Source organism: Octopus bimaculoides, chromosome 16, assembly GCF_046866305.1.
Source record: "Octopus bimaculoides isolate indiv1 chromosome 16, ASM4686630v1, whole genome shotgun sequence".
Taxonomy (NCBI): domain Eukaryota; kingdom Metazoa; phylum Mollusca; class Cephalopoda; order Octopoda; family Octopodidae; genus Octopus; species Octopus bimaculoides.
This window is the reverse complement of record NC_142943.1, coordinates 27,519,305-27,547,022: the sequence shown is the minus strand read 5'-3', so window position 1 is coordinate 27,547,022 and position 27,718 is coordinate 27,519,305. Positions and strand designations below refer to the sequence as shown.

General features: G+C 37.3%; 1 protein-coding gene across 8 annotated transcripts in view; it reads right to left on the bottom strand.

The window, feature by feature from the left end:
- LOC106871768 (uncharacterized) overlaps nt 1-27,718 on the bottom strand; it is a 1,221,261-nt gene that overhangs the window by 128,710 nt on the left and 1,064,833 nt on the right. For all 8 annotated transcript variants that reach the window (XR_016244689.1, XR_016244690.1, XM_089364843.1 and 5 more), the window contains exons 74-75: nt 23,191-23,253; nt 21,116-21,141 (exon numbers count right to left, since the gene is read on the bottom strand). Coding sequence is in view for 6 of the 8 variants with exons in the window: in XM_089364843.1 (XP_089220969.1) it covers nt 21,116-21,141; nt 23,191-23,253 (89 nt within the window). In the remaining 2 variants the exon portion in view is untranslated. The remainder of the gene's footprint in view (nt 1-21,115; nt 21,142-23,190; nt 23,254-27,718) is intronic.

Here is a 27,718-nt window from a genome sequence, read left to right as displayed (position 1 = left end):
CATCATCTTCAGTCGTGAATTGCACCTCCACTGTGCCACACCCCACTCCTGCGACAAAAGTGATGAACCTCCCAACCTCCGCCAAGCACTCCTCAACAGCTTTGACAGTTGCAACTCTGACTCCTCTCGATGACACCCTCAATACTCCAGACATCACAGTTCCCCTCATCACACTACCCGCCAAATCCTCCAGTGGCGTCAACTTCAAAGTACTCCACAATCCTTCAGCCTCCTCGGCCCCACACCCCCTCAGGAACCTCCAAAGCACCAGAGTCCACTCCTATTTCAGCTGCTGCTGCACAACGGTACACCCAGCTGGCATTTGTTCCATCCTTCCTCCCCCTCAAGCTTTCAGACACAAATCAACAAACTCATACATAAAAACAGCAATTTCAACAACCAACAATCGTAGGCATACCCATGAGGGAAGACTCCCAACAAATACACTATAAGAATTATAACACCACCTACCTCCACGGAATCACAAGGATCTCAAAACAGAATCCCAAGTATTAACACACCATATTGTACATCACATACCATACTGTACCTTGCACTGTCAGTATGAAGTGCCTTTATAAGGTTTAGGACAGTTCACTTGCTATCTCACAGGGTTGTCAGAACTTCACCACAACAGTTTATAATATTGTGGCTTCCCTTCTTGCCATATAGAGCAGTTCCTACAAATTTGTTTCACATTTTCCAATGAATATAGAAGATTTCTACTATGGGTGAAATGATGAAGGCACACTACACCAGAATGGCACAGTGCTGCATGTAACTCATAATGTGAATGTGAACTGATTGCTGAACAGCGGACCCTAGTGAATGCATCTGGATCCTGGGCGATAGTGAATATCATAGGAGTATGGAGATAATGCAATGTGCCATCTCGTAGTTTTATCATTTTAAATTTTGCTCGTCAGTTTATAATTATACACGAATGCAACAGAACGTTGATCAGTAATTAATGTGAAATGTCTACCGAGAAGAAAGTAAGTGTCTCCAATGATGAATTGCTTGGGCTTCCTTTTCAACAGAAGAGTGGTACTGTTTGCTACCTTGTAGTGTGCGAGAATGGAATGCAACTGGTCCACCTCAACATCCACCTAAACAGTGAATGGGATATTCTCCTCTACTATTTGAATGGTAGCATTAGCTAGTTCTATCTTCACGGACTCGAATACCTTTACTTGCTGACTGTTTAGAGGAAATTTTGATACGTTATTGAGAGGATATATTTCGTCAGAAAATTTGGTGATCAACTTAGCATAATAAGAAAACATACCGATTATTCATTTTAATGATTTCTGGTCAGTTGGTGTAGGAAGATTGAGGAGTAGAGCAAGTCTTTCTGAGGGTATTGTGTGAGATATAATATCCAAGAAAATCTAGAGTTGTTGTTCAGTAAACACATTTCTCTTCATTCATTGTGAACCCCTCAATTTTATTTGTCATTTCAAACTTTTCTAGATTATTATCATGGTCATTTTGATCTTTCCCACATATGGTTAAATTGTCTATGAATGAGAACATATCTCACAACTTATATTTTCTCCCAAAGTCATCCATTATACGTTGGAAATATGCACTGCCATTAGTTACTGCAAATGGCATCCTGTTATACTGCCATAATTTACTGTCAGCTTCAAAGGCAGTGACTTGTTGATCTTTCTCTGATAGAGGAATCTGGTGTCATGCTGAACGTAAGTCTATAGAACTGTAGACCATATATTGAGCAATAGTCTTTACTAACTCATTGATTTTAGAAAGAGGGTTAGCATCAAGTTGTGTATATTTGTTAACTGTCTCTGAATAGTCAATCGCCATTCTTCACATTGTTTTTTCTTGAACAAGTAGCACTTGTGACCTCCAAGGAGAATTATTGGTTTCAATAATGTTCACATCTGCTAGGCGGCGTATTTCCATCTTGATAAACTCATGATCATGTTTCGAGTATTTTTACAATTTGGCTGTATTAGGTTTACAGTCAGTCCTCCCTGAGATGTGCGAAGAGATTTGGGAGATCAGTTTCCATAGCTGTTAGTGCAATAAACATTAATGGTGGTTTTTGTCCTCCATATTGTATGGTAATACTTTCATGCTGTTCTTCAAAGTCAGTACCCAGAATTAGGTCAGTGCACAAGATTCTGAGGATGTACAGTTTCACATCTGATTATCTAGGGTAAATGAAGCAGTGAAATATTTTTTGGATTCCACTGAAAGAAATGCAGAAGTCATATCAATGATGTTCTTCGATTTGACTGTTTTGATGTTGAGTATGTTCATTAGCTTCTCACTGATGAAACTCTTGTCTGTGCTACCACTTTCAATTAATGCTTCGATTCTGCAAGTATTGCTCAGTAAACCTACTGATGCTGATACTGTCGAACGTAGATCATATTTGTCATCTTTATGTGTCACAGTTGCTGTGTTGCTCTTACAAAGTTTTCCAAAATGGCCTATATTTTTTGTATTTGTGACAGACTGCTTCACCCACAGGACAACAACTCCGTGGGTGTGTGAAATAGCCACAAAACCAGCATCGAGATGGTTTTCCTCTTTGGATTGCAGAAGAGTGTTCTTTCAGCTTTGGGAATCAATTGGCTTGGCTATGGTGGGTACCGTTGGACTGAAATTGGTACACTCAGAGTTTGGAAAGACATTGGAACTCTGTTGCACCACATCTAGCAAACATGCTTGATCATAAGTTGTACTGAGGTTGACACTTTTGTTTTTTAATAGTTTTGTCTTATCTGACTCGAAATGAATTGATTTATAAAGGCATCTCGAATCATTTCAGACCAATACTGCTCAGCACTCACTGCAACAAAGCCACAGTCTTTTGCTAGTATTTTGAGTTCTGGTCTAGAGAATCTCCAGATTTCTGTTTCCTTGTGGCCAAAAGATGGCATCCCATTATGATGTTCTTTGGTTTACTGTACACACTCTTTAGTGTATTTACAGCTTGTTTATAATTCTTAACTTCACTAATGAATTCGTATACATTTGGTTCCAAATAATTAAACAAAGGATAGAGTTTATCGATAATCCTACCTTCTTGCCCAAGTAGTGAGTCTATAAAGTTGGTGAAAGTTCTAAAACCAATGATCCAAGGTCTTGTCAGCATTTGTGGGGATTGGGTCAACATTCAATCTGTCTGGTTTCAAGTATTTTTCCATATCTGGTATCCTTCCCCAATTCGTACTTGTCTTTCCATTAATTTCTTTCTCTATAGAATATTCAACAACTTCTTCAAGATTTCAAAATTAGTTTCTTTGATTGTTATGCATGACCAGTAATTCCAGGTTCAAAGAAACTATTTTCCAGTCATAATCCAAAACAATAAAGCATCACATAATGTTATTCGTGATATTCTCGAATCAGGAATAACATTATTATAATCGATTCATGATTATGTTATTCTAAATGGCAACTCATCTCTCTCTCTCTCTCTCTCTTTCTTATCATCAAATGCGCATTCCCTTTATATGAACGAAAATCACTCAAGTCAGAGCACAATTTGCATAACATTAATTTACATAACATTTCGATACATTTGTTTTTTGTGACACAAGTCTATAGAAACTAAATTCCTTCAATGATTATATTTTAAATATGTGGTTTATAAAAAGAAGGTACATGGTAATATAGAAAACTAATGTCAACAAAATAGACATGTATGCATCTATCTATATATATTCACACTTTTATATATATATACATACACACACACATGTATGAATACATACAACCTCATGTATACATATAAATTCATACAAAACATGTGTGTGTGTATGCATGTGCGTGTGCATATAACAAAACAGCAAGTTGCAAAATATTACCATTACACATGTTTCATTTGCTAATAGGAATCAGAAAGCTGTACATGTTGGATAAACATGTAGGAAATTTAGTATCAGAAATTCTTCAAAGAACCAAATAATACAAAATTTACATTTAGATGAAGTAGTTTTATATATAGTTAGTAATCAGGAGCAGTAAATATAGTTGGGGGAAGGATAAACAGGAAATCAAGTAGTAAGAAAAGAGAAGAGAAGGTTAGATATAAACATACATCCACACACATACACATATATGTAACCAGCATCCCTGTTGGTAGCATGTAAAAAGCACTTTTCAAGCATGGAGGTTCATGGTGGCAAGGTAGCTGATGCTGGTGGCATGTGAAAGCACCTTTCAAGAGTTGCACCTCATGGAAGCGTGTACACGTGTACTGTACGTATGTATGTGTGGTGTGTACACATGTACTGTACGTATATATGTACATAAGTATGTATGTACATACATATAAAATTTACTGAAAGTAATTAAATAGTAATTTTTCATTGCTTCATAAATGCACCTTCTCTTAACAAAATTTCACTTCATCTTATAGTCCTAGTTTTCCATGAATGATGTTTGAGCTTCATTCATGTTGCATGTCTTGCTAGCATTCTTACCACATGCATGCCATATGTATACTTACGCATATACACTGAAGAATATATGATGCAATGATAATTGTAAAGATAACATGTTTGCACTAGTATCATCGTCATCATCATCATTTAACGTCCATTGTCCATGCTGGCATGGGTTGAACGGTTTGACCAAGGCTGGTTAGCTGGAAGGCTGCACCAGGATTCAGTCTGATTTGGCATGGTTTTATATGGCTAGATGCCTTTCCTAATGCGAACTACTCTGAGAGTGTAATGACTACTCTTATGTGCCTCTGGCACGGGCACCATTTGCATGACACCAATATCTGCCACAACAGGTACTCAGCCACTTTGCCTCTAGGAGGCTCAATGCTCGAAAGGATATATCATTATCATCATTATCGTCATTGTAGTCATTTAATGTCCGACTTCCAAGCTAGCATGGGTTGGACAGTTTCACAAGGCTGGCCAGGCAGAAGCCTGCACCAAACTTCTGCGACTGTTTTGGTAGGATTTATACAGCTGAATGTCTTTTCTAACATTTATATTATATGTGCGTATGTATGTACACATGTGTATACATACATACATACATACATACATACATATATATATACATACATACATACACTGTTGTAGAGGTCAGTTGCCGAGTAGACATGAATGTACAATCAAAAGACTAGGAGAAAGAGAACAATTATGGTGAATTAATGTGGAAATTACAGCTCTTGTACTTATCATCATATAATGTACCAACAAATTTTCACAAAAATCTAGAAACATTTGGTTTCGCAGAAAAAAAGCAAAAGAAACTGACGTAGATTCTCCAAATCTAATCTATTAGTGGCACAGTGAAATATTGTAAGACATTCCAGAAATTCTCCATGTGAAATTCTCACGTGAATAGATGTACATACCTGGATGTATGCATTGACAGTTCAACCAACACAGCAACTCAAACACATTCACAAACACCGAGAACTCTCTTAACTCAAAAAGTCTTGTTGCTTTATTAGCAACAGGCTTGAACTCTCTCAAGAGGAACCTAAATTAAACTCAAAGAAAAATCATGCATAAAAATATATATGAGAACAGCTACATATGGGATTGAAATACAAGAATACACAAATGTGCATCAAGAGGACAGAGCTTGGATTTTACCGGACCTACATAATATGCATATATATATTTATATATAACATTTAAAATGAAGCTGCTTCTGGGATATTATGGATATCCCTTCATCAAGGAAGATTTCCTTTCATCATATATATATATATGTATAACAGTAATCCTTCAATGGAATTTATAAAGATTTAATGCATTGCTACATGTGTTTCCACAAATCACATGATTTTTAAGATCACAGTCCATATTCCTGGGATGATTACAGTATAATCCGTAGTGTCTGTGGGCATCTGGTTGATCATCGTCATTGATTCATTTCTTCAGGCAATAGAACATTAGTGGATGACCCACAAAGGGTTATTTTTCTCTTTTTACCTGTCTGAAGTTCAAGTGAGATATGTAAGCATTTCTGTGTGTATTTGGCTGGAAGGGGAATAGAGCAAGAAAGGGTGGTTAGATATGGGGATAGAAGTGTGTGTGGTGGTGTTATACTTGTAGTGACGTCATTTGGCGCCAAAATACAGTCGCCATTACTGCGCTTTCATCCACGCATGCGCAGGGAATAGTTCCGGAAGGAACACGGGAAGAGTCTCATGCGCATGCGTGGAATTCAACATCTTAACGTTCCCGCTCAATTCATTCTCTTTCTCGGTCGGCCGGCCATGAGCAAGGACGGGTCAAGCTGTCTCTCCAGCATTCCAACTCTGGGGACAGCTCATTCCAACATTCCAACGTCTCAGCAACCAAGATTAAGGCTGCCTATTTCCTCCATAAATAAATATTGTTGTGTTGATAGTTCAGAGTTCTGCGTTCCGTTATTATTTAGAATTTAATATAGGAAAGCGGGTGCACACCTAATGGTGTATAACCACTTTCCTATAATTGGTGACCCCGAAGAAAGAACAATCGCAGCCGAGGATTCTGATCTAACGACCGACAATACTACACTAGCCGCCGCTGACATAAGTAAATACGGCACTTTCCTATAACTGGTGACCCGACTAAAGAACAACCACAGCCACGAAAATCTGAACTGCGACCAATAATACTACAATTGGTACCCCGAGCTAAAAAGATCTACGGACCTCATTTCAACAGCCATTGAATTTGTATGTTTCGCGACGTTCAACATCAGGATTGCCTCTACATTCTCAACAAACACAAGTGAAAAGCTAAGAAAATTTTTTTTTCTACGTTAAAGTTTTTCCTTTTATCAATGACTTCCAAAGCCTATAACCGAAAACTTCTTTGCGGCTGAGACCTTTGTGGTTTTTCACACAAAAAAACTTCACGGTTATTTCATTCTAACAACTTTCTGAGCAATTTCCTACATGTTTTCACGCGACGTCAATTCATTCTTACACAGCGTCCTCTACTTGCTGAAAATAGCAGTAAAAATGCACAGTTACATTTCAGTGAGTACATAACATTTATTGATGCTTACTTGTTCCCAGTTCAGCATATTTCACACCTCTCCGTTTCTCTCGGCCGGAGAATGGAAGAGTTACTGGCTTATCTTTATTTGCATCGAGATTTTTTGGTCATTTTCGCTCGCAGCTCCGAATTCTTCAAGGTCGACGCTAATGGTCGTACAGAGATTATGTCTGTCGACTGTCTGAAAAAGCGTACCTTTTCAAACACCACACACCACTGTCAACATCATTACCACCACACATACAGAACTCAGCCAGTTTACAGCGACTCCATCAACAGCTTCGTCCAGCCAAGATTACCACCGCCGTCGCCACATCAGCAACACGATTCTACGACTACTACCAAGCATCGTCCTCGCCACCAGCATTCGCCACCATAGTCAACACGACTTTAACTACGAACGACAAGATTCGCCAATATCATCAACATGATTTCTATGTACACCAATCCAAACCACCGCGGCACATCTCTCTCTTCGATTCTGTTAGGTGTTTCATATTCACCACGATAAATAATAGACAAGAGAATCCCGCCCGGCATCGAAGCCCCAACATCACAACAACTAGTGATCGCTCTGCCACACACAGCCTCAACTTCTTTCATATACAGACTCTTCCAATTGTGTACTCAACGAACTGGTATAAATGCTCACGTGTTACTGACTCTTTTTCTATCTGCTGTATATAACGCATACACATACATGCATCACTCACACACACTCTTTTCTTTATATGACGGCCTGTCTTTTATTATGTTTTTATATGTCGCATTCACACTCACGATCAACAGATCAGTTAAAATGTTCAGTACCAGGTAACAGGTCCCAACTAGCATCCGACGCTCAACTACAGCTCTGCTCACAGACCACAACTTCCTGCGTATGGACATGCTATAATCTTGTGTAACTCTTATACGAACTGGATTTTTTCTCTACAGACACTTTTACTATGTTCTGTGTTTTTTCTCTCTCACACACACACTTGTGCACTCATATATTTTCTTTCCTTTCAGAAACATTGCATGCATGTATCTCACAAGTGTACATTCATTTCTTTGATTTTTCTTTGTGTGTGTTTGTGCCACATTTTGTGGTTGGTTTCAGTGGCCATCTTGCCTCAGACGTCCCTCCAAAATTTTTATTTTCGTGCTTCCACACTCAAGGGGGAGCCATTGTAGTGACGTCATTTGGCGCCAAAATACAGTCGCCATTACTGCGCTTTCATCCACGCATGCGCAGGGAATAGTTCTGGAAGGAACACGGGAAGAGTCTCATGCGCATGCGTAGAATTCAACATCTAAACGTTCCCGCTCAATTCATTCTCTTTCTCGGTCGGCCGGCCATGAGCATGGACAGGTCAAGCTGTCTCTCCAGCATTCCAACTCTGGGGACAGCTCATTCCAACGTCTCAGCAACCAAGCCTATTTCCTCCATAAATAAATATTGTTGTGTTGATAGTTCAGAGTTCTGCGTTCCGTTATTATTTAGAATTTAATATAGGAAAGCGGGTGCACACCTAATGGTGTATAACCTCTTTCCTATAGACTTATTTTGCTATTCATTCAGCAGATGCTAAGGATGGATAGTGCATTCTCTTGTTTGATTTCATTTAAGGCATAACTATCTATACTATAAAAGGCAAATCTACTCTGTGTGTGTGTGTGTGTTTAAAATTAATACATTTACACAATTCAAAATTTCTTCGATTAAACAATCGCAATTAATATTCTAAATACAATAAGTTAGGTCACTGCATCATTTTTTCACTCCAAAAATTTCCTAATAATGAATAAAATCCGTAAAACTACGGAGGTAAACATTTTCTCCCTAATAAAATCTAATTTCCTCTTTCTAATACAAATCCTTTCAACTCCTACTTTCTCTTATGAAGCTTTACGAAAACTCCAACAACAAATACAAAAAGAAAGGAAGGAGAAAAAGAAAACTATCAAAACTGAAACAATCACATTTCGATACTGTGATGACAGATACTAAAACTACATACAGAATTACTTTGCCCCTCTAAAACTAACTATTTCTATTCCTCTTACACATCGTTTCAATTGCTACTTTCTCTTATGAACGTTTACCAACGATCCAAGAAAAAAGACAAAGAAACGAAGGGGAGTGAGAGTCAAATAAACAGACACACTGCCAATCATACGTAAATACACATATATATGTACCTATGGTTACCAATGACCTCATTCTAATTGGCGGGAACTAAACCCTAACAGAGAAACGAAAGAAAAAGAGAGTCAAATAAATATTTTCCCCTGTAACACAATGTCATTTCCTCTTTCTATATAACAACTTTCACCTTTTATTCCGCACATGAAATGCCACCTATACACTTACATACAAATACACAGATACATGCAAATACCTGTCAGTTAGAAGAAGCTGCGATCAGATTTCTACATCCATTTGCGTGATGGCATCAATAATGACGCTGACCCAAGAAACATCGGCAAAATGTGCATTCTCCCCTCAACATATACAGGGAGGCCACAATACATGCACGAGCGAACACAAGACGCTATGACTTTCGTTCGGCACTATGGACGCCCTGATTTATTCATCACGTTTACATGTAACCCCAAGTGGGTTGAGGTAACACGGGAACTTCTCCCACACCAGCAGTACTGCCATCGGCATGATCTTATTGCCAGGATTTTCAAGCAGAAGCTGACTAGGCTAATTGATTTCATCAAAAAAGGGCAGGTGTTTGGCCTTGTTAAGTGTCACGTGTATACTGTTGAGTGGTAGAAGAGAGGGTTGCCACACGCACACATTTTGGTTTGGTTGGTCACCAAAATAGACCCTACACTTATAGATGAAATCATCAAAGCAGAAATCCCAAACCCCACTGTTGACCGACAGCTGTACGACATTGTCAAGGCACACATGGTGCATGGTCCGTTCGGTCCCGGTTTTCAAAAATTCTCCTCATCCCACAAATACCATGTGTGTACTAAACGATACCCAAAGAGTTTCGTGGACGAGACCCAGACCGCTGGTGATGGATATCCACTGTACAGACGAAGGCGGCCTGAGAATGAGGGATTCACTATAACCTTATGGGGTCATCAAGTTGATAATAGATGGGTGGTCCCATACTGTCCATTACTGATGACAATTTTCAACGCTCATATAAATGTGGAGTTCTGTCATTCAGTACTTATGTTAACAAGGGTTCGTACGCTGCCATGTTCGGCCTTCAAAAGTACAATAGCATGGACAAGGTGTCGCAGTACTTGGCAGGTCGATATATCAGCAGTGGTGAAGCTTTTTGGCGGATATTCGGGTTTCCGCTTCACCAAAGGAACCCCGCCATCATACAACTCGCGGTTCATTTGGAAAACGGCCAGCGGACTTATTTTGCTGAATAGACTGCTGCTCAATTGGCGGCCAATCGAAAAGAAACGAGTTTGACTGGTTTTTTTAGGCTTTGCCAAATTGACACATTTGCCAAAACGCTTCTATACCCTCAGGTTCCGTCCTACTATGTGTGGTCAAAGAACACTTGGGTGCGTAGGAAGTCAGGTCAGGATGTTCAAGGACATCTCGGTGTCAAGTTTAACAGTTGTCTAGGAAGAGTGTACACTGTGCCTCCCCACCAGCATGAGTGTTTTCACCTTCACCTTCTCCTTCATGACGTTGTCGGCCCACAAAGCTTTCAAGACATAAGAACTGTTGACAGTGAATTGTGTGACACTTTCCGCGAAGCCTGCTTCAGGCGCGGACTTTTGGAGGACGATTCACAATGGGCCGCCACTATGGCGGAGGGCGTTTTGTTAAAATCCCCTAAAAGACTAAGATCGCTTTTCGCTATTCTACTCCTATGGTGCGACTTGGGTGATCCCGCCTCTTTATGGCTGACCTACAAAAATTACATGTCTGAAGATTTCCTGCATCAGGTTCACTTGCTAAATCCATCAATCGACGTCGAGTACAGTGACCTCATTTACAACAGAGCGCTGCTTGAAATCGAAGATACTGTTCTCAATATGGGCGGGAGTGTGTTGCCAGTGTATGGACTACCTTCAACAAACTGGGAACGCCCAAACACACTGTCTTCCGATTTGCTACGTGAGACATGTTATAATGTTGACGAACTTGCCCAGTACATAGTGAACAATGAGCCAAAGCTCCTTCCAGAACAGAAGTTCGCTTACAACTCCGTTATTAATTCTGTCTGGGACAAAGCTGGGGGGATTTTCTTCCTCGACGCTCCTGCAGGAACTGGCAAAACTTTTGTCACAAAATTAATATTGGCTGAGATTAGGCGAACACAAGGCATTGCCTTAGCTGTGGCATCATCTGCAATTGCGGCTACTTTGTTGCCAGGCGGCAGGACAGCTCACTCCACTTTCAACCTTCCGCTTGACTTAGCGAAGACGGACACACCAATTTGCAACATCAGTAACAGCTCAGATCAGGCAGAAGTGTTCAGACGATGCAAGCTTATCGTTTGGGATGAATGTACAATGGCCCACAGAGGTGCTCCTGAGGCGCTACATAAATCTTTGAGAGACATCAAAGACTCTACAGTTCCCATGGGAGGCATAACACTTCTTCTTTCAGGGGACTTCAGGCAAACACTGCCAGTTATTCCCAAGGGGAATAGAGCTGATACAGTACGTGCGTGTCTTAAGTCATCTGCATTGCTAAGACATTGTTACAATTGTGAGAACAATAAAACAGCTTTTTCAGGGCCACCTCACATTCTATTGTTACCCACTTCTCAGACTGCTGCAATGCTCTAGGCAAGGATTTCTGTCCAGTTGCAAATTGATTGGTTGGTTTTCAACTTATAGCAATCTTTCCCTCAATAATCATAATTGAGTAGAATCATCAACAGTACTTTAAAACAATTAAGCCCCGAGCAACGCTGTGCACTTCTGCTAGTCTTCGATAAATTCTAAACTCAACAGGTGGTCAAGTACTGCTCTTATACAGTGGGGGGTTCATTGAATTAATTGATAAATGCTACTTTTCTTATGGTAACCTCTTCCTTATTTCTGTTGGTATAATGTTAAGCATCACAAATATCGATTGGTTTGTCTATTTGTTTTGGTTTCTTTTGCTGTTCAGCAATGTGTTATTTCATTTCAAAATATTTCTTTCAAATGCCATGAATGGTGTTTTGTTCCTGTGATTACATGATGTGATCATTTTAGAGTCCCTATTTACCACGTTTTCCTTGGATGTGATGATTTCCAGGGTTTCTTCTAGGATTAGTTTGCATACCCATGATGTTCCATTGTATGGTGAAGCATTATTTTTAATGGATCAGTGGGTCATATGTTCCATTCCATTCTGTTTTAGTTTCCAGATGAGGTTTGATAGAAATGTGGAGTGTTTTTTTATTATATAAGAAAATGAAGAGAGATGGTTTATCAGACGATTCTTCATAATGTCTCCAGTGCCACCAATGTACACATATTTCCGCATATCTGTCTTCACCTCACATTTATACACTATGTTCCTTATCATGCAGTTGTTGTTAAATCTGCATTCCTCTTTATGTCTGATGTTACACATGATACTATTTTCATAATTTCTTTCCATGAAGTTACTATTAGTGGTCTTCTTTCTTTTCCCTCCTGTAACTGTGCACTCATTTTTCTTATGTATGGGTTGTACCTTTAATTGTGTGATGTTGTTTGGGTTCATTTTTGCTATTGATGAATTTTTATTACTCCTATTTTCCACCAATATATCATCGTATACAATATTAGCTGTGGTTGGTTTATATTTCCCCTCTAGTTTTATTCTATTTGGTTTTGTGTTATTTAGTTATTTATGTATGTGGTATTCTACATTATGGGAGGTCATATATACTAATTTGAATATGCTGTATGATGTTGACGATTTTGTGATATTTGGAAGACACATGTCGTTTTTCTTATATATATATAGAAAATTTCCGACATGACACAACCAGCACCAGAGGAAACTCAAAGAACTAATGGAAATTTTCAAAAATGCAACATGTGTGCTACTACCAGCTGATAAAACTGGTAACTCATAGAACTTTAAATTCAAAACATATAAAAAGCTAATATTTAAAGAACTTCCTAGTATGAGGTGGTATTAAAAGGTTCCCAGATTAGTTCTGTAGTGCACCAACAGTTGGCAACACATGGTTGTGTGCACAGTGAGACCTAGCAGGGATCTTTATGGGTCAGTGTGTCAAGTGATATTGATCTGTTAACTTTGCAAGTTGAGAAATTTGTGTTTTCGTGATCACTTGTATGTTGTAGTATTTGAGTTTGTTCTGGACAAGAACAAAGATCCAACGTGGAATGTTGCGTTAAACTTGAGAAGTCTACTGCAGAGACATTGAGCATGCTTTGGCAAGCTTACAACAATGAGGCAATGGGTCACACACAATGTTTCCAGCGGCACATGCACTTCAAAATTGGAAGAACGTCTCTGTAAGACAATAAGCGATCTGGAAGACATGTTATGAGCGTCACCTCTAGAACTGTGGTATTGTTTAGGGCAAAACCATCAACTGAGAGTTCTACTGTGATGTGAAGCATATGAAGGAGGACATTTAGCAAAAGCGACGGGAACTATGGAGTGTGAAGAATTAAATTCTTCATGATGACAATGCATCCTGTCACCAAGTTCTCCTCACTCGTGAGCTTCTAACCATATATATCGCTTGATATCGCTTCCACACCTGTTCTATTCAACAGATTTAGTACCTGTAGACTTACATCTCTTCTCCAAGATGAAAATGCAGCTCAAAGGTCATCGTTTTAACAACATTGTTGAGATCCAGAGCGAATTGCAGAAGGTCCTCGACTCGCTTATGGAAAACAACTTCTATGCTGAATTCCAAAAGTGGCAGAGATGCTGGGATTGGTGTATTGCCCAGCAAGGTTATTATTTTAAAAGTGATGATGTTAAAACGTAGGTAAATAGGTTATTTTTTATTAAACATAACTAGTCCTGGAACTTTGTGATACCACCTTGTGAATGCAAACACATGCCTAGAGGAACACTAACTGAGATAGATATGAAGGGGTCAGAAATCACTGGTTTGGGAATAAAATTTGCTTAGAGGTGTAACCTCAAGTCAAAAATCTTTTCAAAGAAAATCATATTGTTTCTTCTTTATTTAAAAATCTTTTCAAACAAAATCATATTGTTTCTTCTTTATTTAAAAATCTTTTCAAACAAAATCATATTGTTTCTTCTCTATTTATTCTTATTCTTTGAGAAGAAACCTAACTTAGAGCTACAGTTTACTCACTGTTTTCTAAACCTGATGAAAGAGTGTAGGGACGCAAATTTTGATTTTGTACCTACCAAAGATTTTAGGAGATGTGCTTACGCCCCCTGTAGGCCCTGTTTCCTATTCTATGCTGGAAGTGGTTAAGAAACTTGAAATAGAAGATAGAACAAAATCATATGTACCTAGGGAACCTAGAATTACTATTAAGAAGCACAAGGTAATTTTCACAGTAATCTAATGGTTAGGTTTGTATGGCCATCAAAATCTGACTGAGGTGGAATAGGTAAAAGAATAATAGGTAGAATAATACCAACTCTTAGCTCTCAAATTAAACTTACAATATGGTCGAATACAATGGATGAAAATAAAAAATAGAAAGTAGCTTATAAAATAAAAAAAAGTAGTACATTTATACTAGATATGTCCAATTACTACTCAACTGTCAACCCAATAATACCCAACAAAGCACTATAATTTGAAAAACAAAATTTGAACTTATCTAAACATGAAATTGACATTATATTAGCGGCACAGAGCATGATAAGTGATTATGAAGAAAAACTATAGATATGCTAAGACAGAAATGAGTGCTTCAGTACAATGATGGGATTATGTGATGCAGTGCAAGTCACAGATCTTGTCGGTATTTATATACTTTTACCCATAGAACCTGAAATTTTTTAACTAGATGGGGATTTATATGAAGATGGTGCTCTATTCCTAATAGAAAATGGTAGTAAAGTGAAGCTGGAAAGATGCAAGAAAAACTATTCAATTTGTTAAAAAAATTAGGGCTGTCTATTGCCATTGAAAACAACCATATGTAGTAGATGTTAATATATTGGAATAATTTATATAAGTAGATTACAGTTAAGTAAGCAAGTAACTGAAAATAAATAAATGTACATTGTTGTTAGTGTGATTGTCAAAATGATTATGAAAATTTGTATATGACAATTATAGTCTCCTAATTACTGCTTTAGTGTCGAAGGTCCATTCGTAATCAATAATGGAGATAAAATCTTTGATAGAAATTTAGGAGAAAAAAAATTATATCTCAAAAACTTGGATACTATTATTATAAAATTTTCAGAAAGAGGATTCATCATCATCATCATCATCATCGTTTAACGTCCGCTTTCCATGCTAGCATGGGTTGGACGATTTGACTGAGGACTGGTGCAACCGAATGGCTACACCAGGCTCTGAAAACAAAAGTTATAATATAAGAATGGATAGTAAAATAATTGTAATGATTATGTGTAAGACTTAAATGATATAACAGTGATAAAGGGGCGTATTAATTGGTGATAGTAATAAAATATCTAATTTAAACGTAGTTATAAAAAGTGCATATATTGTTGGAAGAAAAAGTTTATTGAAATATAACACATGTATATGATACATATATAACACAAAACCACTTTAAAAATACAAATCCCAAACCAAGGAAAATACAAATAGGAGCAAAGGAGAGAAAAAGGAAAAAGAAAGAAAGAAAACTAAAGGAAAAAGAGAAAGCATCAATCCAACAACAAGCACCTCAAATGGTCACACACCACAAAGTTCTACAGAACCTTGCTATCACCTGGGATAATACTACAAGTGTATCAGCTTGTTTCAGTGGGTTCCGTTGAACCTTGTGGTATGTGACCAACTGAGGCACTTGTTGAATTTGTTTTTTTTGTTTTCTTTCTTCCTCTTTTTACTTTTTTTTTCACTTTTTTCTTTCTTTCTTCACTCCTGTTTGTGCTTTTCTTGGTTGTAAAAATATATAACATTCATATGAACATAAAATGATTTTATATTTATTGTATCATAATGTAATGTAGAAAAAAAACTAGTATTTGTTACAAAGTGCAACTGGAGCAAGATAGAATATATTTAGTAGTGAATGCGTTTTAATAGTGGGTAATGAGCCTATATGGAATATAGTAGATGGAATGGGGTAGAGTAGACATTGATTGGCCTTGGGAGAATAGAAATTAATGCATATATTAATGATGTGTGTATGGAATTAGTAGTTTGTAAGGGTATAAGACGAGAGAAGTGTATTTAAAAAGCTAAAGGAAAAACAGTAAATTAAAGATACATATAAAATAGGTGAGAGAAAGCCAGTGTGTAATTTATGAAGATTAATGACCAGTAGAGTTCAAAGGAGTCACTGAAAACCAAGCTGGCCAAAGGAGTTAAAAAATGATGAAGATAAGAGATAATTTAAAGAAACTAACCAAAAGATAACTAAGTGTTTGAACTATCTTTTGCAAATTTTTATTTTATTGATTTTATTTCTTTTAACACACTTCATTCAAACTGGTTTCAGTTTGTTTATGTTTTTCCGTTTTGTTTTTGTTTTTATCTAACTACCACCTTCACAAAATTAAGATTATTTTTGTCATTATGTAACATCAGTTACTACAGAATAGCCACATTGAAGTAGAGACTGAGATTTTCTAAGTAGTTGCTTTGCTTGTTGCAGCATCAGTGACCGTTGTCACTTGTTTTTCTATATATTGTGAGCTGGAGTAGATGATTGCTATCTCTTGCAGATGGGGTGTCTGTCACTGGGGATGAGCACAGATGTTTTGAAACCATGCTGTCTGGTGACCCCGTTGCTATCACTAGAGGATAGTAAAGGTTCGCTTTCCTGCTTGCAATATATATCAAGCATAGATTACACCAATAACCACCCAGAGGAGGGTACTCATAGGGTTAAAAAAAGGTAGTAATGTCGGTGTATATGGTACAGCCATATTGAAGTGGTAATAAGCATTACTTCTCTCTCTCTTTTTCTTATATATATATATATATAATTTTCCAGAGGATGTAGCAACCGTTACCAATATAGCATAAGAACTTACCTTAGGGGATCATTAACTAGATTCCTTAAGGGTCGTTCTCACAGTTTATATTTATATTATAAGCTTTTTAACTTTTAAATTTGCATATTCAAAAGAGACAGAGACTTCAAACTCGATATATCGATTTATTCACCACTCTATGTCAACATTTCTGTGCCAAACTTATCCAGTGACTGGTCCATTGGATTTTGACATCTGGCACTTCTTCAGGAATGGTTACCATCGGAACAAAACACGAAAAAACACATACATAACAATCATTAAATTATTAAAATCCCGTTACAGTTCATCTTTCTGTTGTTATAGGGGAGATAACTCCTTAATTTTCTATTTTATTGCTCTCCTGTGAATTTCCACTAGATTAATTTATTTGTTTATTTCGTTGTACTATACTATGTTACCCGTTCCTTTACCCGTATACATATGCATACATACACTTTACCTGTATACTTATCCATATATACATACATACACATACACACACATATACATATATATATATATACATATATACATATATATATACATACATACACATATACATACAAATACAACACACATACATATACATACATATATATACATGTACATATACATACATATACATATATATATATACACACATATACTTACACACACACACATATATATATATATGCATATCTTTCATATATACATACACACACTTATATGCACTCATCCATATATGCATAATTGCACATACACAAACAAACATGAGACATCATGTTGTACTTCATCACATCTTAAGATCATTTATACCAACGAAACGTACTTCTTATGATATGCGTACATTTCAGAGCATTATTCTTTACTTTATTGATCAATTTATCCTTAGAGAAGAGTATGTGGTATAGTTCTACCGTACAGAGCGAACAATACTTTCTTCCTCTCTTATATGGCATTGATCTAGCTATTATAGACCATTCTAATGAATACTGTTTATTACTTTCCTTAAAATCCCAGATGTATTTGCTAAGACTAGTGCTAGCCATTTTCTTCCTATCTCTAAAGCACGAGAAATGGTTAGAAATTCTACGGCAGACCTGTCCTGAAGTGCACCCCAAGTACGTCATGGTACCTGTTTAAGTCTTTACTTTGCATTGATATATTATATTTTTGACTTTCGCATTAGGTCCTTCAAATTTTATTCTCCTAGGGTTTACCTCCTTTACTGTGATTATGTTCTTACTCCTATTATTAATAAATGAACCTCCATTATTATTATTATTATTATTATTATTATTATTATTATTATTATTATTATTATTACCATCATTGTTATCATTCTCATTACTATTATTATTATTATTACTGCTATTTATATTATTGTTCAAATTCTCATTCCTACCTGTTTCTCTAGACTTAAGTATTTTAAGGTTATGTGCTGCTATTATCTGTGCTACGTTCCAAGTATTTGAAAATCCAAATCCAATTATGTGTGTTTATAATCTTACCATAGTGTGAGCTCCTTGGGAAGTGTCTACCTATCACTTCTCTAAACTTAGCTATCAGATTACTCTTGATATTTCTCCCAAATGGGATTATGAGCCAGATTTTATTATCCTTATTATTATCCTCATGGTTATTAATATTGTTTTTAAAGAATTTTAAGTTACCTATGTTGTGTTTAGGAGAGCAATAAAAATAGAAAATTAAGGAGTTATCTCCCCTATAATAACAGAAAGATGAACTGTAACGGGATTTTAATAATTTAATGATCGTTATGTATGTGTTTTTTCATGTTTTGTTCCGATGGTAACCATTCCTGAAGAAGTGCCAAATGTCAAAATCCAATGGACCAGTCACTGGATAAGTTTGGCACAGAAATGTTAACATAGAGTGGTGAATAAATCGATATATCGAGTTTGAAGTCTCTGTCTCTTTTGAATATGCAAATTTAAAAGTTAAAAACCTGGGATCACATTTTCATATGTAAACTGTTTCTTTGTATTATGTCATAAGGATGACTAAACATGGAGTTTCACTGAACCTAATGTTTGAAGCATTGTGTTTATCTGTTGTATATTGGTAAAACATGGAAGAAGGTTTTCTCTCTGTATAGCTGTTATAATACTTACTGTATCTTTTACTGATACTCAAAAATGTGTCTCCTATGGAAGTTACATATAGTACTTTTTGACACACAGTATACTCTATTTTTAACTTTGTAATTTAGAGATGTGTTGTATTACATATTTTGTGACCATTTTCACTGGTAACGTTGTCAAAAACAAATGACTTACAACTGCTAGAGAATGAATGGCATTCATTAATACCAGCAGGAAAGGATCAGCAAATGTTATATTAAACTCTGAGTTGAAAAGATATTTGCGATCAAGAGGTAAAAAGTAACAACAAAATATCTGATGCGCAAAATGGATAGAAGGCAGCAACTATTTCCATATGCCACAATTAGTGCCATGTGTGATTAATACAAAAGGTGACTGTATGATGCTTGTGTGCAAACAGCCATGCTACACAGCAGTGAAACATGGGTCACAACTGCTGAGGACATGCATAGGCTTCACAGAAATGAAGCTAGTATGCTCTTCTGGATGTGTAATGTCAGTGTGCATACATGACAGAGTGTAAACGTCCTGAGAGAAAAGGTGGACATAAGAAGCATCAGATGTGGTGTGCAAGAGAGACGACTGCAGGTATGGTGATATATTGTGTATGGATGAGGACAGCTGTGTGAAGAAGTGTCACACCCAAACAGTGGAGGGAACCTGTGGAGGAGATAGACCCAAGAAGACATGGGATAAAGTGCTGAAGAACAACCTTTGAACGTTAGGCCTCTCAGAGGCAATGGCAAGCAACTGAGACCTTTGAAGATTTGCTGTGCTTGAGAAGACCCAGCTAGCCAAGTGAGATTGTAGTCGTAGCTAAAGCCAGTGTCACATAACTGGCCCATTTAAGAGTATTCTTCAATCGTCGGGTAGTATGCTGTGCTTGAGAAGACTTGTTGAGTCAAGTGAAATAGTCATGGTCAATGCCAGTGCCACCTGACTGGCACCCTTGCCAGTGGCTCATAAAATACACCATTCAAGCATGGTCGATGCCAGTGCAGCCTGACTGGCTCCTGTGCCGGTGGCATATAAAAAGCACCATTCAAGCATGGTCGATGCCAGTGCTGCCTGACTGGCTCCCATGCCAGTGGCACATAAAAAGCACCCACTACACTTTTGGAGTAGTTGGCATTAGGAAGGGCATCCAGCTGTAGAAACCTTGCCAGATTAGATTGCAACCAGGTGCAGCCTTCTGGCTTACCAGTCCCAGTCAACCCGTTCAACCCATGCCATCAGGGAAAGTGGATGTTAAATGATGATGATGCGTGACCCACATCATAAACTGCAATCCCAAAACGAGATCATGGTACTATTTACCTATGAGGTATAGGACAATGGACAAAAGTACTGTATAATGCAATTCAGAGCTAGGAAGGTAGGATAGTCCTCAAAATGGACATTGCAGCAGTTAAAGTGATGAAAAGTGTATAAAGAACCCCTTCGGTCATGAATGATCATGGGATTGCACCTAGAAAGTTCTCCTCCAAGGCACAAGTCTGGGTAAGATTGTTTATGGAATAGCTGCCCATGCATACCAGTCTCTCCTCTCTATGCCACCGATGTTATTCAAGGGAAAGGCAAATGCTGATACAGCTTGACACCAGTGATGTTGCAACTCATTTCCACAGCTGAGTGAACTGGAGCAACATGAAATGAAGTGTCTTGCTCCAGACCACAACGCACAGCATGGTCCAGGAATCGAATTCTCTATCTCTTGATTGTGAGCCGAACACACTACTCACTGAACCATGAAGGAATATTCTTACTCACATTATGACAAATATTTGGTGGAATGCTACTGTAAAATATAATAAATTTAAAGTAACATTTCAATTCAAATCACTTACATAAAGGACAACAGTTAACAACAGGAATTAGAAATGGTAAGTATAAAAAGAAATATGACTTACGTTTTTTTTGGTTCCTTATCCAAGTTCTGTAACAATGAATGGAAGCATAACATGAGATTATAAAATGGATCTGTTTTATTTTATTTTATTGTCTACATGTTAAAATATATTTACATTTAATATTATCACTGTCATATCATCAGATTTCTAGTAATATTATGTCTGTGTATTTAAGCTTTCGTTGAAACTATAGAATTTGTATGATAAGAACTGAGTTTATTATTTTAATACTGGACTATAAAGAAAACGTTGCAAGTGAGAGGTGTCAACCACCATGTGGTCAAACTGAAATATTTTACAGTAAGTTCAATTTTTTATGTTGATGTATCCAGTTCAGATTAATATTCTAATAGTGTTCTGGTTACAGTGAATCTCCTGTAAAAGAGTTGCATATATTGCTTCGAGAAAATGGAACTTGAAATATAGAAGGAATGGAGAAAATGAATGTATGACAAATTCTTTGGACATCTGAGAGTAAATTGATAAGACACACACAAAAAAACCCCCAACCAAGTGGCATGCAGAAGAGAATGAGAACTGCAGAGGATGGTTGAGTTATACAGTGATTAAGATAGTGGCATAGTATATAGTGAACTGATTGGAAGTATGATGGATGTATGTGATTTATGACCTTTTGTCTCTATTTAAAGAGCTTTGAAAATGTTTTGGCAGCTACATTTGACAGGATGAACAGCCACAAAGAGGCTTTCACTTTGGCTCATCAAGCATTAAATTTTATTAGTTCCATCACATTTCTGGTACTGAACCTATGGCTTTATTTCTGTTACGTTTGCAGTCATACCATCTGGTAATTCCTTCCAAATCTTCTGTCAACTTCAATTAGGACACACAAAATATAAGAAGAACTATTTTTTAAATGAAATTGTAGCCAGTTAAGCAGATAGAAATAGCAAGCAATCCTTCTTAAGTCACACCTGCCCATCATCAATAAGAACAGGCACATTGGTTTATGTAGTCCTAGATATATCTTGTCTGAATGAAAGACAGAAAAATGATGGCAGTAATATCATTGACAATAAGTTTGTTTGATTAATGGACTGATTCACCATTATGTTCAACTAAGATAATGAAGATGACATTGAAAGTGAGATGTGGCAACTAGTTCAATGGAGAACATAAATTATTAAATTAAAAGACAAAGGTAGAGACTTCTTGAATTATAGCAGACTATTTTGATAATAAGACCAATATCGTTCATACTGCTATGTTATCAAATAATTCTATGGCAGCAATGAGCCTAATTATAAAAGCTCAAGATCAAGAGATAAAAACAAACAATATGAGAAAATATGTGTATAGAGAGAAGGTATCAGGAAAATGTATTTGTGGAACATGGAATGAGACAGTGACACACAATTTTGTATAATGTCCCAAGTTGACACAGGGAGAATATAAGAAATGAAGGCATGATAAAGTTGTGAAAGTTTTACACTGGAAGCTTTGTCAGAAATGGGGATTTGAGCTGGAGCGAGTTGGTATTATCAAAAGAGGGCTGGGGTTAGAGAAATGCAAAATGCTATGGGATTTTCCTATTCAAATGAACAAGAATCTGGAACATAAAAGATCAGATACAAAATATAAGAATACTAGACAAAGAAAAGTGAAGAACTGTAAAGAAAGAGGATGAAAAAATACAATCCTTTGAAATTTGAAATTGCAAGTGAACTGTAATGGTGCATGAAAATTGAAAAGTTTGAAAGAGATTGGAAAAGATTGTCTTGGAGAGCCTCTACAGAAAGTTTGCCTGCTACAAGCATAAGTTCTACCTGGAATAAGAATGAATCTGAGTTAAACCATAATCAACAATTATTATAATATTAATGATTTCAATTTTTTACCACAAGGGCAGCTTGTGAGAGGGGATTAAATCAATTAGATTGATTCCAGTGTATAACTGGTACTTATTTAATCAACCCCAAAAGATCAAAGGTCAAGTCGACCTTGGAATAATAATGATAATAATAATATATCTAAGGATATTGATAATTATAACCAATGATATTGAGAATATTGATAACGGTAAGCTATGACAGTAATAAAGTAACAAATATTACCTGTTTCTTGTCATCAAACTTTATCAGAAATAGAAACAATGGACACAATGTACAGAGCAACAACTGAAAGAAGAATAAAGAAAAACATAGGAAACTGTTATTACATCATGGTCACACATGTGAACTATTTCAGGCACAAAGGAAGTAGTCCCTACTTCTGTTAGTGTTAGTATCCAATCTGTGTGTGTGTGTGTGTGTGTGTTAAGGATTCAAAGGAATCAAGTACTTTATTAATATGCACCAGGTATGGTCAAAATTAAACTTGTAAACAACACCTTTATTTGAATGGGTACCGGAGTACATTGTGTAAAAAATTCAGGTTATGTTTACAGAGAATTTAAATCTTATGAATATTCTAATAAACTATGGGCTAATCCAAAAGTGTACATTGTAATGGTCATACACAATTTGGTATACTACAGAATATCCAATAGGTCAGGATTCCAGTATGATGTATTATGAACAAATAAATGAATACGATAAAGATGGATACACGTCACTTCATTACAGCTGTTTCCAGTGGATTTCTTTAACATTACATCATAACTAAGAAAAATCACGTTCATCAGATGATACATAAATTTCAAAACAATATAAGAACAGCACTTTACTACAGTGGTCCAGCCAAAGCTGGCTTGGAATGGGTGAAACAGCAAAGCCGGTGTAGGTGCAGTTATCTCCTCTGCTGGTAGCTGTCTAAATAGCTCACCACTAGGTGGCACAGCATGTAACTATGAGGTTCTGGCACTTAGTCCTTTCTCTTTGTCATCGCAACCAGCAGTCCAGCAGTGTGCGAGGACATGACCTCCTTTAGCTCTTGCATAAGGCACACAACAGCTAATAGACATTGAGCAGCTATGACGTAAGCTACTCTTCTGCTGAACTCTGTTGCATCACTGTGGCACTTCCTGGCCAAATGTTGGTGCTTGTCGACTTACCGAATGCAGATCCTGCATCTTACGTCACATAACTCAGGTCATTCTCTGCAACCAGTTATTCCTCGCAACCATACTGTTTCTTCTGCAGTACCTCTGCATATTTCTAATTGGACTCATGTGTTTGTAAGAAATGATGCCATCAAGGGCCAACTCACAACTCCCTACTCTGGTCTCTATTGTGTTCTTAGGAGTACACCGAAACTGTTTACTATGGACATTCATGGAAAAAACGAGACTGTCTCTATTGACAGAGTTAAAAAAAGGCTTTTCCGAAACATTTATGCCACTTGCTGACACACCCATCATTCCACAAACACTGCCACCTCCACCCCCACAAGCACCACTTCCACCCCCACAAGCACCACTTCCACTTACCAAAACACCAACTACACAAAAGCATTCTTCACCCTACAGCACACCTTCTGGCAGATCAGTTCATTGGCTGAAGAAATTGTCTCAGACACTTTACATTTCTTAACTTTGTCTTGCCGGTAACTGTTCGAGAGATTAGACTTACGTGTTATAGACACAACACTCATATTTCTTCTCTCTGTGTATCATTGTGCATTTTCACATATTCACTTACAAAGAAACACTTTATATATGTACTTACGCAGCATACACACATCTTTCAGCAAGATTTTTGTATAATACTTTGTTCTGTTTGATTGGACACCTTTATTTCCTGAACATTTCTTTGTTTGTACACATTTGCATTCTATTTTTCAATTGTTCTGCCACAGTCTGGATTCTGTGTATCACACATTTTGTTCTCTACAAGAACAGACATTTCGGATCTTTTTTAAAACGGGGGCCACATTTTTCATTAATGAAACACTTTGAAACTTGGAACACTGGTAGAATGTGTCATATAAAACATCTTTTTCTCTTAGTCTTCTTAAAAAAAAAAGAAATCCCTAAGTTATTCCATGTTAAAGTTGTCGTATTTCTGTAATTTCAACCAATCACTGGCGTCCATTCAGCCGATATACATTAAGTGCCGACTACATAAACAAACGATTCTGAAACAATTCTATCGGTGATAGGGTTAGGGTTAGGATAAATCAGCAAATTTAAAAAGAAAAAAGCAAAACGAAGCTATGGAAATTAAATACGCTTTACACCGCTTAATCAGCCAAAGGAGTAAATGTAAACAACTGAATACTTGTCAGTGATTGGTTGAAATTATCGAAATAAGACAATTTTTTACATGAAATAAATTCGAATACAAAAATATTTTTCTGTTCTATAACACAAAATAGATAAGTATACGAAGTTTGAAAGTCTTTCGGTACCAAAAACACTACGAAAAACATTAATGAAAAATGTAGCCCCCGTTTTAAAAAAGATCCGACATTTCTTTCTGCCTGTTCCCTCTGTGTTTCTACACACGCATTGTTCATACAACTGTTTTACCATGTTTCATTCTTCTGTGCCTTTCAATCACACGTGTACTTTTTGTCTACCTTCCATTTGACCGATTGTGGTGGTGGTCGGGGTGGGGCTTTAGACATAGTTACCTCCCCTGACAGTAGCTGTCTAAATAGCTTGCCGCTAGGTGGCACAGCATCTAACTCTGAGGTTCCGGCACTTAGTCCTCTCTTTTTGTCATCGTAACCAGCAGCGTGCGAGGACATGACCTCTTCTAGCTCTTGCATAAGGCATGCAACAACTAACAGACATTGAGCAGCTGTGATGTAGGATACACAGAAGCTAAACATGGATTTTTACTTATAGATACTGTTCACGATTTATTCAACTTGTATATGTAAGGAACGACCATGCGAACTCAAAAAGGAGAAATGGTGACGAATGGAAAAACAGAGGACTCCTTTTATTTAAACGTGTCACACGGTCGAACACAAAATAATATATCTATCAATGATGTGTTATGCGACGATAACATAGATGACCAGTAATGAAAGACCACAACCGTATTAGATGAATAACAGAGATATTTATTGTAGCGTTAAAGATGTATGTCTGTGTGTGAGTGTGAATGCGACATATAAGAACATAATCAAAGACAGGCCGTCATACAAAGAAAAGTATGTATGTGAGTGATACATGTGTGTGTATGTGAATTATTACAGCAAATAGAGAGTCAGTAAATAACACGTGAGCAATTATACCAGTTCGTTAGTACACTATAGGAAAAGTTCTGTATGTGAAGTGAGGGGGCTGAGTGTGGCAGAGCTGATCACTAGTTGTGATGTCGTGGCATCGATGCAGGGCCGTGATTCTTGTTATACAGATGTTCGTCGTTTGGCAGAGCTTATCACTAGTTGTGTTTTGGCTTCGATGCCAGGGCCTTGAGGACAGACGTTTATCGCAGGCTGAAATCTCTTGTCTGTTTATTATCGTGGTGAAGCTAAGTCACCTAACAGAATCGAAGAGAGAGATGTGTGCCGCGGTGGTTTAGTTTGGTGTACATAGAAAGTCGTGTTGACGCTGGTGGAGATGGATGCTTGGTAGTAATCGTGTTGGTCATGACGATGTTGCTGGATAGTAGTCGTAGACTCTTGTTGCTGATGTGGCGACGGCGGTGGTTATCGTTGGCTGGACGAAGCTGTTGAAGTGGTCGCTGGCTGATTGTTGCTGCTGCTGTCGTGTGGTACACGGAACAGATCTCAAAGAGAAACTGGACAGAGACAAATTTGTTGGGTATGAGTTTATCTATTTATAGCGTTAAGAGGGCTCCAAGACGGTGATAGAAAAACACTATCACGTGACCTTATTAAGGGCTGTGATTGGTCAGTTTGCGTTCTGGCGGGAATGGTTCGAAGAATTTGCCGCTTCAAATAATAATCAGTTACGTGATGACAAGGCTGGTGTTTTCCCCTATGTTCGCGTTTGCTTATATTTAAATGAGAAGAATGGCGATAGCAGTTTTGTATCTAGTGACGATAGGTAGTTTCACTACATATATATTTGTGACCTGGAATAAAAACATTTAAAAGCTACAACTTGGTTCTGTGGATATTCATTTTACAGTGTTCTTTCTTTGAATTACATCTTCTATTCCAGATTTCTGAATGGAGTCATTATTAGATGGTTTCACTACCTGAGGCCACAACCATCTATACCAGGATGATATTAAGAGACCAGTTAGTAGATAGGGCATTCAAAAGATTTATAGCTTCAGGGCAGTTAGTGAGCATGTGAGTGGTGGGAGAGAGTAAAGGATCCAAGCGATCCATTTCATTGTCATCTTAAGGATAATGTTTGAGTTGAATAGAAAGAGAAGGAACTTAGTCTATTCATGAAATCCACTGGAAACAACTGTAATGAAGTGACATGTATACATCTTTATGTTATTTTTTTATTTGTTTATACACACACACATACGAATGAGGGAAACGGAAAAGGGAGTTAGCAAGAATCTTTATTCAATACAAGGATCGCTTCGACCCATCCTGCTTCTGTCCCTTGCGGGTGGGATATTGTGCAGTTAGTTTGTGTTGTATTCACCAGTGCAGGCTACATCTCATCAGATGTCTCTCTTTAAATAAGGTATTTCGCTACATATACTCGGTTTCGCTTGATGTTAGCCCAGACATCTGTAACTGACTGTAAACTGACTGCAGCAG